Here is a 13,074-nt window from a genome sequence, read left to right on the forward strand (position 1 = left end):
AGCTTCAGTAGGCTTCAGGAATTGCTTCGTCAGGGCAAGACAGGATGAGAGGGAGTGGGAATGTCCGTGGAGAGAGATGTGATGTTTGCCTTCTCCTGACGTCACGAGATGGCCCATTGTTGCGGTGGTGGTGGTGGTGGTGGTGGATTCTGGGAAGTTAGGAGGGTAGGGTACTGTATGTCTCTCTCTCTCTCTCTCTCTCTCTCTGGGAAGTTGGGTAGGTGGGGTATCTCTCTCTCTCTCTCTCTCTCTCTCTCTCTCTCTCTCTCTCTGTTCTGAAAATTGTAACGTATTCTAATTTGAACAAAATCTCAATTAAAACTATATTATAATGATATTTTTTTACTCTCTCTCTCTCTCTCTCTCTCTCTCTCTCTCTCTCTCAGCACCAAGGACATTTTTCTCCACGTAATGTTAGCTCGCACTGTAAAGAGAGAGAGAGAGAGAGAGAGAGAGAGAGAGAGAGAGAGAGAGAGAGAGAGAAATGGAAATAATTACCCACACATAATTACGAGTAAAAAGGCAACATTACTTATACATTTAGGTTATTTTCGTTCAATTTAAACTTGAAGGAGGAAGTTAAAATTAGACAGAAGAGGCAAAATATATACACACAGTTGCCAGGACAAAGAAAACGGGAAGTCATCAACATTACGTCTTCAACATGATAACTTCCTCGTAACTTCCTTTTATTACCTTTTATGTTGAAGGCTGAAGTTTTTTTTTTTTATGAGGGAAATGAATATACCTTTTATTTATGTAGGAGGGGGGAAAGCTAGTTGGTCAAAGGCAACAGAAAACGAAATAAATAAAGAGGTCACTATGTTGTCCGAGAAATTTAGCCAAAAAAAAAAAAAAGAATAAAGGAAAAAGGAAGAAAGAAAGAAAGAAAAGAGAAAAGAGAATAAAAAAGAAGGGATAAATGTCTTGAAACCTAGTTATCAAATGAAGGGAAGCGAGAAATCATCAATGTTACGTATACATGATAACTTCTCTCTTCTCACAACTTTCTTTTATCATCTGTTGTTCTTATGCCCTTCCAGAATTAAATAATCTTCATAATTCAACTCACACATCAAGCTTGAGGCACACATCTCTTCATCTCAGTCTCGCAAGCCTCGCCTCCAAAAACCCCAACATTTTTACAAACATTTCCCAAAATATTATCTTTAACATGGTATTTTCAGAAACAAATTGTAAAACCAAACTTTCCGGATTATAAAAGGTCATCTCTCCTTCAGTTTGTAAGCCTTCACTTGACTGGAAACTTAAAATCCTTAATCTTCTCACCTTTCTCACCCTTTGTGACTTCCGTGGGTTGACAACTATGGCCTATGAATCTTCGTCACAAAACAGTCACCCTTGCAAAGAGTTAGTTAGTTAGTTAGTTAGTTAGTTAGTTTTATTGACCAAAAGATATTCATACAGTAGAATGAAAGGTGCAAAATTCTCAGTGATCCAAATATAGAATCATACATTTACAAACATTAATAAAAGCATCATTTAAGTATTTTTTTAATGGCTAGGCGATGCAAGGTGACCCACATTAGCCAACAGTTACTAGCATTATTACTATATAGCTAACAAAGCTTTCTTCTTCCTCTCGTCCCCATTCTGTCCAGATTTGTAATGCAAGAGTTAACCAGTACTCTCAGTCATTCATATCTTTCACTGGTAAACTCTGGAACTCCATGCCTGCTTCTGTATTTCCAACTTCCTACTACTTGATTTCTTTAAAGAGGGAGATATCAAGACATTTGTTCTCTAATTTTGGCTAACTTTGTACTTAACCTTTAGAGAACCAGCATCCAAGTGGGCCTGTTTTTTTTTTTTTTTTTATTGTGTTGTCCTTGGCTGGCCTTCTCCCCTGCTTAAAAAAAATAAATAATAAATAAATAAATAGACAAATCTCTCCTGAGGGACACAAGTTGGCATCTCATTCACATTTCTCGAGTATTCATGTCTTACTCAACATAACAAGTAACATAATTTCACCAACACTAATGCAATAACTACATCATCCTAACTAAATATTGCTTTCTTTTTAGGTCCTGTAACTCCATACACTTACACAAAACACCTAAGTCTTCTGTATCAATGAACAGAAAACGAGAAACCGGGCCCAGCTGTATCACGTGTCACATATTCCTTCCTCCCACAGATGGCGTCAGCGTGGCGTGTCATCTCCTTCTTCCTGGTGGTGTTTGTCCTGCCCACTGTGCTCATCTCCCTGCCGCTGTACGCCCGCTACCACCTCTACCACACACGACACCTGCCCATAACTGAAACTGACACGCGGGCTCTCAATGATGCGGTGTCTCCCTTCTGGTGTCAGGTGAGCACTGGCAGGGGAGGGAATGGGGGTTGAGTGCTGTAAGGGGATGTTTAGCAGGGGTTGGTTACTGGCAGGGAGGGAAGGGGGTTGAGTATTAGTAAGGGGAGGGAAGGGGGTTTGAGTACTAGTAAGGGAATGTTTGGCATGTCATAGGCAGGGGTGTGTGGTGTGGGTTGGTGACTGACCGTACCACATACTACCACCACCACAGCCCACAGGTGACATGGTCCACGGCAGCCTCAGTAACGGAACTCTCCCTTTTGTCGCGCCCTTGTCACCATTCCAGCCTAACCTAATCTGGCCAATGGTGCCCGGGGCGTGGTGGTGGTGGTGGTGGTGGTTTTGTCTGGTCTTATATATCCAATTTTATTCATTTACTTTATTTTTTTATCTATTTATTTATTTTTTTTTTCTTAGGTGTGTCTTCCCTAAGCTCTGTCGGTAATATTGCCTGGTGTAGTATTGATAGTAATGAGTAAGTCTTGTGCTCTTAGTGAAGGTTACGTTAGGTTAGGTTAGGTTTGTGATATTTAATTTTTTTTTTTTTTCTTTTTTTTTTTTTTATTTTTCTGCTACCATTGTCAAAAGGTTAAGATTTCTACCAGGTTCTTTTTTAAGGTTTATTGTGGAAAGATAGATAGAGAGAGAGAGGTTTAGTTATACATTATTAAACTTTTCTAACCTAACCTAACCTAACCCAGCCTAAGATACCATTTACTCCTAAACTAACCTAACTTTTGTAAGCGCCACTGCCACTGTTGTGTTCCGCTGCAAAAGGTCACCAGCCTCACCTTGCCACACCCCACCTTGCCTCACGTAACAAACACTTAACCCACTTATGATAGGTTGCCTTATCACACACAGCCTTGTAAGGGTCAACAGGCTGGCTGGCTCCTCCTTTGTGTGGCCTCTTGCATGGATACTATTACTAGAATGATTTTAACTCCTTCAATACCAAGATACATTTCCATATTGACTCTGCTTACTATTTGACAATTTTACACAGCTTCAGAAACTTGTATTAGGATTAGAATAGTGAAGACTCTAGCCATTAATCTTCTGACATCCAAAGACCCTTTCTAATGGCAATAAAATGATCAAATCGTACCCAAACTCAAGGTAAAAATGCGTTCCAGTACTGAATAGGTTAAAGGCAGCAATAGAATAGATTAGAATGATAATAATTTGTAGTAGCAGGTTAGGTTAGAAGCCATCATTTCTAACTAGAGCACTGAGATGCATGGAATGGAGACAGATATTTGATTAAAGAAAGATTTACTTAAACAGCAACCTTCACTCTAAGTTAACCCTTGGCAGGCTCAGGAAACATTGACCCCTACCTTTTTCTTTATTTTATTCCATTTAAGACTAAAGCTTCAGTTAGGCCTATAAACCCAGCATATTTTCAACTAACCCCTCCTACATACCCCCCCCACACTACCCTACCCTACCCTACCCTGCCCTGCCCTGCCCTGCTGTAAGCCTAGCTGTTCCCTCACCTAGCCAGACACTAACCACCTGTGCACTTTCCTTATCACCATTCACACTACTAATCTCCTCTCTCTCTCTCTCTCTCTCTCTCTCTCTCTCTCTCTCTCTCTCTCTCTCTCTCTCTCTCTCTCTCAGCACCTGTTTCTGCCCTAATAATCTCTTCTGCTACCCAGTTCTCCCTCACCCTCTGCCCTTTCACCCTGCCAACCTCTGCCACCCTTTCACCTTGCTCCCTCCTACCCTCACCTCACCTCACTTCACCTTGTCGCCTCACCTTGCGGGAAGGAATAAAAGAATGAGTGTTACCTTAAAAGAAAACGTGAGGGGGGAAAGAGGAAGGATGGAAGTTTTTGTTGTGTGATATCTCAGGATTCTAAGCTGTCCTGTGTCTCTTTAGTGGAGTTTTTCATTGGTCTTTTGTCTTCTATTGTGAGTTTAGCCCCTTCAGTACTGGGATGCATTTTTACTACGAGTTTGTGTGTGTGATATTTATTCTGTTTACTGTTCGGTGATTTTATGCAGCTTCAGAAACTTATGTAGAGATTAAAATAGTGAAGGCTGTGGCCATTAATTTTCTGATCCCCCTAGACCTTTGCTAATGTCAATAAAACTGTCTAATCATGTCCAAACTCATGGTGAAAATGCATCCCAGTACTGAAGGGTTAATTTCACAGTGTACCACCAGTAAACTCAGAAACTCCCTGCCTGCTTCTGTATTATGTGTCATGGTAGTGAAGGGTTAAAATTGTCAGTGTTGCTACTCAGGTTGGAAAGAGCAAAGGTTTCCGAGAGTTCTTTTTGGTGCAGATATTTGATAAGTAGGGGTTTGCTGGCATCTTGATATTTGTTGTTATTCTGGTGCTAATGTAAATGCTATGCTGTGTTCTCTCTTTTTCTTTCTCTTTTTCTTTCCTTCTTTCTATTTTTTTTTTTCTTGATTTTTTTTCTTCTTCTCTCTCTCTCTCTTTCTTTTTCTCTTTCTCTCCCTCCCTCCCTCTCCCACTCCTTCTCCCTTCCTCCCTCTCTCCCTCCCTCTCTCTGAAGCTGTGTAAAATCACCAAACAGTGAGCAGAATCAATATGGAAACAAGCCATGCTACTGAAGAGATAAATACCACAGCATATCACCAATCCGTCACCACCAAAACCCAGGCAACCCGTCAAACCTTCCCCCTCTGACTACTGGTGTCTTACAGGGTCAGCGTGTGAGCAGCAATGGCACCCTGGACGCTTACCTGGTCTCTGGCACTCCCACGGTCAAGAAGGAGAAGAGGCACGTCAAACTTAAGAGGAAGCTCCTCTTGCAGCACGACGACATTGAGTACTGGGGCGTGTACCTTCTTGAGGGGTCCACTTTCACTGTGTCATCCACTGCAAGGTACTTCAATCAGCCTCTTTTTTTGCAGGTTGTTTGTTTGTATTTGTATAGGTTGTGTTCTTTTCTTCTCCTCTCTCTCTTCTCTTTTTTCTCTTCTTTTCTCTTCTTCTCTTCTCTTTTTCTGCTATCTTTTCTTCTTTTCTCTTCCTTTCTTTTCTCTTCTTTTTTTCTTTTCCTTCTCTTCTCTTCTTTCTCTTCATCTCTTTTAGTTTTCAGTCTTTCCTATTTCATTACTCTTTCATTTCTCACCCATACCATCACCATATCATCATTTTTTTTCATCTAATCTATCTCACCACCTTTAAAAATCTCATTGCCCTCTTTTCTCTTCACAGGATGGTGTTTGCTAAGATTATTTGGTTTAACTTTTGTCTTGTTTCTATAAAGCAGTGGTTCTTAGTCTTTTACTTATTAAAACCCCAAGTAATGTGACAGGTTATGTGGCCACTATTTTTCAAAGCCCCAAGAGATGAGAAACCTTTTTTTGTTAGAGTTTATATGCTATTGATAAAGTAAATATCATGTTAATCTGTCAATAGAAGCATCAAACTCCCCTTAAAAACCTGTGTGACTGAAACAAGTCTTTTAAAAATGTATGTTATGTGGCCACTATTTTTCAAAGTCCACATAGTTCATCATAGAATTTATCCGTAAAGAGTGTTTTTGCTGTTGATAAGGCAGAAATTGAATGGAATCTTGATTTAGCGACAGACACTAACTCAATATTCAATGGTACTGCAAAGGATATTGTTAGACCAGCCATTTAAATAACCCTGGAAATTTTCTTCTGAACTCCTGGAGATTTGCAAACCCCAGGCTGAGAACCACTGCTCTAAAGACTCCTAAAAATAATGGTGGTTTTGTCTCTGCTTGATTTATTTTCACCTGGCGTTTCTCTCAGCGTGATCTAATATTCCCCCATCATCCTTCACCTTACAATCCCTCAAAGTGTTCTTCTTAACGTGATATGATATTTCTCACGCATCCTTCACCCTCTGCACATTCCTTCAAGTAAGTGTCAACCTTTCACTCCTGCCCATTGTTTCTCTTCACTCCCTCCCCCTAACCCTCCTCCACCCCACCGATGCACCCCCCAACCCTCCTCTACTCCCTCCACCAACCCTCAATACACTGACTAGTTTTTCTGTCCTCTCTCTCTCTTGTTATTCTTGGTTTTTTCATTGCATTTTTCTGGTCTTCGTGTTGTGACTGCAGGAATTGTGACTGAGATGTGATAAGGTTTTTTTTTTTCTTTTCTTTTCTTTTCTTTTTTTTCATTCATATTTACTTTTATTCTCCAGGTTTTTTTTTTTCCAATTCTCTCTTTTTTTCTCTCTCTTTTCTGCTTCATTTTCTGGTCCTGTATTCTTTTCAGATCTCCATTTTTTTTTTCTTTTCTTTTCTACATTGTTCTCTTCTCCCTTACAATTTTCAGATCCATTTTTGTTCTTCTTTTGTTTCTTCTTCTTCTTCCTCTGTTCATGTACATTTTTCATATTTCCATTATTTGCTTTTTTTTTTTTTTTTTCCTTCTTTTGTACTTAATTTGCTGATTCTGTATGTTTTTATTTCCATTTTTGTTTTCTTTTCTACACTTTTTTTCTCATTTCCTGTACAGTTTTCATATCTTTATTTTTTCAGTTTATTTTTTCATTTTTTTCTTCTTTCTTTGTTCCTGTGCACTTTTCATATCTATTTATTTTGTTTTTTTTTTTTTTTCCTTTTGTACTTCATTTTCTATTCTTGTTTTCTTTTCAAATTGCCATTTTCTCTTTCTTTTCTACTTTTTTTCTTGTCTTGTACATTTTTTTTCATATATTATTCATTTTTCTTCAGTTTTTTTTTCCTTTTCTACACATTTCTCTGTTCCTGTACTCTTCATATCTTCATTTTCCTATTTTTTCCTATTTTTTTTCATGATTTACATTTTTTCATTATTGTTTTTTTTTTTTTTATTCCTACAATGTTCCATGCCCTCATTATCTCTTCTCATTCATCCTTTCATTTCTTCATCTTTCTTCTTAACACTTTAAATTCTCTTCTTCTCTTCACTTCTCATACATTCTTTCATACTTTCCTTTTATTCCTGTTTATTCATGTTTTTATATTTCCTCGCATTCTTCTGTCATTCCTTTTTGCTTCTATACTTGTCTTTTGATATATTTTCATTATTTTGTATTCCTTAAGTATCTAATAAGTTGATATAAGTAGATGTAGTTACTGTAATATTTTAAGTACTAACCCCTTCAGTACTGGGACGCATTTTTATCATGAATTGTTGGTGTGATTAGATGATTTTATTGGCATTAGGAAGGGTCTATGGAGGTCAAAAGATTAATGGCCAGTCTCCACTATTTTAATCCACCGCATGAGTTTCTGAAGCTGTATAAAACCACCAAATAATGAGTGAATATGAAAATGTGTCATGGTACTGAAGGGGTAACAGTCACTTGTCTTAAGGTATCTATAAGTAGCAGATTATAAGTAGTTGTAACTGTAGACTGGCAAGATAATGTCAGTAGTTTGATGGGTAAAGTATAAGTAGATAAAGGCGACATTATTACCAGAACTGATGCACTGAGTAGATAAAAGGGTGACATTATTGCCAGAACTGATGCATTTAGAGTATCTCAACCAAGCAAAACTCACCAGTAGCAACAGTAGCAGGTCACAGAGACAGGTGTTGTAGTGTAGCTCTTAGATAAGCCTGGGGGAGGAGGCTCAGGCTGTGTGGAGGCAGAGGAAAGGTGAGGTGGTGTGCCAGGTGGTGTGAAGTCTTGAAGGACAGGTGAGAGTAATGAGCTGATGGCAGGACAGGTGTTGCATTTAGGCCTGTATTCATAAATGCCTTGTTCTCTCACTATGACAATCTTCCAAGGCCACAGAGACAACTATCTGGGTTTTTCAAGACAGTTTCTCCTTTTGATAAACTAGAAATCTTGCCTATCACCAAAACCATAAAAACACTCGAAAATGCTTTATTTCTCACTACGACAATTTTTCAAGGCCACAGAGACAACTAGCCAGGTTTTCAAGATAGTTTCTCCTTTTAATAAACTAGAAATCTTGCTAACCAATCACCAGAAATTTAAAAACACTCTTAAAAACATGAGTATGTTCAACTGGAGCCTTTGGAAAGCAGTGATGGTGAGATAGCAAAACGTTTCAGAATTCAGGCTTTAGTGTGACAGGCAGGTGTGTGAAGGTTTGCAGCAGAGGTGAGGTGATGGCAGGACTGGTGTGTTAGGGCCAGGCAGGGTGAGTAATGAGTGGTGTGTGGTGGTGCAGGTGGCCAGGTGGCGTGTTGCTGGTGGCCAAGGGAGAGGACAACCTGCGGAAGTGTTTCTACCGAGAGGATCATCTGGAGGCCGAGCTGAATGGTGTGCCACCCAAGACAGTGTACCGCAGCCCTGTGGATGTGGACGACCTTCCAGGGGTGGTGATGGTGGAGGAGGAGCACCACCCGGCGGACCACGGCGGTGAGGTGTTCGACGATGAGGGAGAGGACGTGCCAGTGGACAACCTCGGAGTGAAGCCACACAGAGACAGAGAACACAAGGAGGTGCAAGATGAAGTGAAGGAAGAAGAGGAGGAGGAGGTGGAGGTAGAAGAGGAGGAAGTGGAGGTGAAGAAGGAAGAAGAAGAGGAGGAGGAGGAGAATGATGATGAAGTGGTGTTGGTTGTGCCGCGCCGCAAGGGCCCCAGACTGCCCAAGAGGCGGAATGGTAAGGCCAAGAAGGCCAAGAAAGCCAAGAAGAACAAAGCCAACAAGAACGACACTCTCCACGGCCGCTCCCGCAGGTCGGCTCCTCAGCCCCCCTCCCCTCCACCTGTCCTCCCAGAGGTGGCCCCGTCCTCCCCGGCCCCCCCCGTCCTGTCAGACAGCAAGCTGGACATGCTGCACCACTTTAACGACACACTGGCTGTCACCACCGGCAACTCCTCCTTCTCCTCCAGCGAGGAGTTCCTGGAGCAGTGCCGGGACTCCATCCTGGTGGTGGAGCTGCAGCCGTCGCTGGACTGGGAGTGGCGCCTCAACACCGACAACATTGCATCCACAAACTCGTGGCACATTCCCGTCGACTCCTCCGACTACTACTACTTCATCTTCACCTCAGACAACTCCATCGAGCTGAACCACCTGGGCTTTGTGTTGGACATGCACCGCACCACCTACGACGTGGCCGACCCCCTGCAGACTTGCCGCAATGCCTCAGAGTGCATCTTCCCACTGGCCTTCACCCAGACACAGTCAGTGGTGGTGGAGGTGCCTGGCCAGGAGGAGCTGGACGAGCTGCACTCCTTTGAGGTGACCACGGCCTGCCAGCCCAGGGTTCCTGTGTACATGGTGTTCATCCTGCTGGTGCCCTTCATCATACTCCTCTTTGCCTTCCAGTAGGCAGCCCTGCCTCTCACAGGACCAGGCACTGGCACACTGACAGGGAGTGCTGCCGGGACACCTTGCCTCGGCGCCCGGCACTGACAGACTGGCAGCAGCAGCATTGAGTGCCAGTAGTGATTTGCCAGCCTCCCACAGGGTGCAGTACACTTGGAAAGTACAGGGTGCCACCAGGGTAGCTCATCCCCTGCTGGTCCAGGCACTGGCAGACAGGTGTGCTGGCCCTGAGGAGCACCAGTGGTTGTCCGGGTGACTGGAAGAGCCACACAGTTTGGTCCTTAGCCAGACCAATGGTGGGGAGTGGAAGCAGCGGCTCCAGTGTCAGTCTGTGTCCAGTGATCACTGCGGTGGTGGCACTGTGCCTGGCGGTGGTGGTGGTGGTGGTGGTGGTGCTGGTGCTGCCACCCTGGCCTCACTGATGCTAGTCAACATTCCAGCACTCAGGACTCTGCTGAGCTGCTGGAGATTGGAAGAAAGTGCTTAGAATAATGACAGTAACCTGTGTGGGAATCACATTGTGGATGTCAAGCAGGCAGCGACACACAGACCAGTGTGGCGGACACTGCCACAGTGAGTGGCAGCGGTGCTGTGTGCGGCCCATGGCGGTGAAGACAGACAAGTGGAGCGGGTGTGTGTTGTTGTAGCGCTGCTTGAATCATGACTCAGTGAAGAGACAAAATATTGTGATATTCTCCTTTTAGTTACTTCTTTCCTATTGTTACTGGATGGTATTATTTATAGCCATTATTACACACTGTGGTGGGTAAACCAGGCCCTGCTGCTGTGTCCGTGTGTCTCTGTGTGTGTGTGTGTGTGTGTGTGTGTGTGTGTGTGTGTGTGTGTGTGTGTGTGTGTGTGTGTGTGTGTGTGTGTGTGTGTGTGTTGCCTCAGTGTTCATGGTAACTCGTCTTCCATTGTTATTGTAGAATGTTACAGGTTAGGCACCACATCCAGAACAACACAAATATTAAGGAACTCAAGCGACACAAAGTCTCAGAAAATGACTCGAAGTATTGGTGGAGGACGGTGGACTGGTGAGCTTGGGTGAGGAGGGAGAGGAGTTGTGGTGAGTCTTGCAGTTGTTAGACCAGCCAGTGGACTCACCACCACTTGCCCTGAGATGAGTGTTGGTTTGTTGCTCGGCTGCCCACGCTACACCAGTGACCATGTCCAGCTTAACGTCTTGGATGGAACTGTGTAGAACTGTCCCACCTTCCTCATCTCCTGTTCTTGGTGTTTGCAGTGTTCTTAACGCCTTCAGTAATAGGATGCATTTTTACCATGAGATTTCAGCATGATTAGATGATTTTATTGACATTAGGAAGGGTCTATAGAGGTCAGATTAATGGCCACAGCCCTCACTATTTTTAATCCCCCATATATGTTTCTGAAAGTGTATAAAATCACCAGATAGTCAGCAGAATGAATAGTAAAATATGTCATGGTACTGAAGGGGTTAACATTATACAGTTCATCAGTTCATGTATTCATTCTTGTCTTGCAAACACTCACTGGACGCAACACTACTTGAAGCAATTATAATGTACTTAATTTGTTGACTCATAATTTTTTGGTGGGGGAAGTGGCGCTGATTTCCCGGGAGGCTGTGTGGCAGTATAGCACAAGGGAACAGCAAGCAGGGTAGTGTTAGAGGTCCTGGTGAGGCTGTTGTGAGAAGCTGCAATGTCTGAAATAAGAGATGTGGGAACAGTGAAGGTGAAGGCAAAGGCTCATCTGTTCATTCCAGCATCTTCCAAATTTTGTTTGTGGAGTTATAATGAGTTTTTACATTTAGTGAGCACCGGTCTGAGAAGTTACTGGTGGTGACAGTGATCTCCCAACACACACATTGAGGACTGAATGTTTAGCTGCCTGGATCTGCCACTGCAAGGCCACCTGTGTACTGAGAGCAGGTGTTGGCAGTTCAAGTGGTGCCTTGGATAAACAGTGCCTTGAACAAACAGTGCCTTGCTGAAAGTAACGTGACTAAAACAGTTCCTTTCAGATATATTAGTACTAGTTATAATTGTTACTTTTCTCCTCTATAATTGTTGCCTTTCTCTTCATTTGTCCCAGAGATAACATTAGCAACAGAATTTATATGACATTTCCTTTCAGATATATTGACACTAGTTATAAATGTCAGTTTTCTCCTCTATAAATGTTAGTTTTCCTCTTATTTTGGCTCAGAGATAACATTAGGTACAAAATCTATGCAGAGCTCTTTCCTTTTTGAGCATGGAAGCAATTAAGTTGAAGTATTAGTCCTTTTCTTAACTTGTATCAGACATTACCTACTAAACACTTGAGCACTGAGGAACAGCAGCCACAGCATAACATTCACTCACCTCTAAAGACTGTGGTTGTGTAGGTAACATTGATGCCACAACTACAGGCTTCACTGACGCCCACCACCAGTCACACACACTCCTTACCACACACCTTGCTTTACTCAAGATCAACAACACTATAGCCTGTCTATTCTAAACTGGCTCCTGGGTCTCAGTTTGGATGGTGTCCCAGGGAATGCATGGTTGTCAGATCTTGAGGCAAACTGTGAGCTGTCCTTGTAATAAGTGCGATGGTCAACAGAAAACAAGTATTATTCACATCAAATCAATGACGTTATCAATAAGCTACAATGTTTTAAGTCCAGAAGCCATTTTAGGGTAAACAGACTAGATAAACCTCTTGTCTTGTAAATCTGAACATCATCGACACCCACCACCACCACCACCACCCATCCTACACTTACTCTGAACAGCACATAATACAACACTAACTACAACCTCCTAATATGAACCTAGAAACACAACACAACACACAACATGTCAACTTAAGGAAAGGTTCAACACTTGTTTGACTTGTTTATCTATCTGTATCCCAGGCCAAGACCTTCCTGAAGGGGTCGTCTCTTTGTAAATGGTCTTCCTATTAATGGTAGCGTAAGGACCTCTCGTTCTCTGCCGTAACTCTTAGAATTTATATTTTTTTAATGCATTCCAGGAGACAGTGTGTGTGTGTGTGTAGTTGAAGGTTATATTGTGTGTGTGTGTGTTCATGTAAGATATTGAGTGCGTTTGTGCGTGTGTTGGAGTAAATGAGGAAGTTTCTGTGTGATTGAAGAGGCAGAGTGTGAGGTCTTGTTGATGATAAGTTATTTTGTACCTTTGCTCACTTGAGAAATAAACTTTTTAACCTGATTCATGGTCATGTCACTCCTTTCCCTCACCTTGCCGAGCTTGTATGACCTTCAAGTGGCCTCCTGCTGCTGCTGTTGCTTGTGTTGCTTGTGTTTGTGTTGTTTTGAGAGTGACTGTGTGAAGTGGTTTCTTGTTGTGTGTGTGTGTGTAGAGGAATGAAAGATACCCCAGAACAGATGCAGAACAAGGAAAAATAAGTAATAAGGAAACTGAAACAGATTAGTCAGGTTTTCAAGAGTGTTTCTCCAGTTAATAATGTAGAAATCTTG

General features: G+C 42.3%; 1 protein-coding gene across 8 annotated transcripts in view; it reads left to right on the plus strand.

Moving 5' to 3' along the window:
* The window catches only part of LOC123513639, a 107,635-nt gene extending 94,830 nt beyond the window's left edge, over positions 1–12,805 (plus strand). For all 8 annotated transcript variants that reach the window (XM_045270914.1, XM_045270907.1, XM_045270909.1 and 5 more), the window contains 3 exons: positions 2,162–2,335; positions 5,022–5,203; positions 8,492–12,805. In XM_045270914.1, coding sequence (XP_045126849.1) covers positions 2,162–2,335; positions 5,022–5,203; positions 8,492–9,602 — 1,467 coding nt within the window. In that variant the 3' untranslated portion in view covers positions 9,603–12,805. The remainder of the gene's footprint in view (positions 1–2,161; positions 2,336–5,021; positions 5,204–8,491) is intronic.
* Positions 12,806–13,074: the final 269 nt, after the last annotated feature.

The sequence above is a fragment of the Portunus trituberculatus genome, chromosome 36 (assembly GCF_017591435.1).
Source record: "Portunus trituberculatus isolate SZX2019 chromosome 36, ASM1759143v1, whole genome shotgun sequence".
Taxonomy (NCBI): domain Eukaryota; kingdom Metazoa; phylum Arthropoda; class Malacostraca; order Decapoda; family Portunidae; genus Portunus; species Portunus trituberculatus.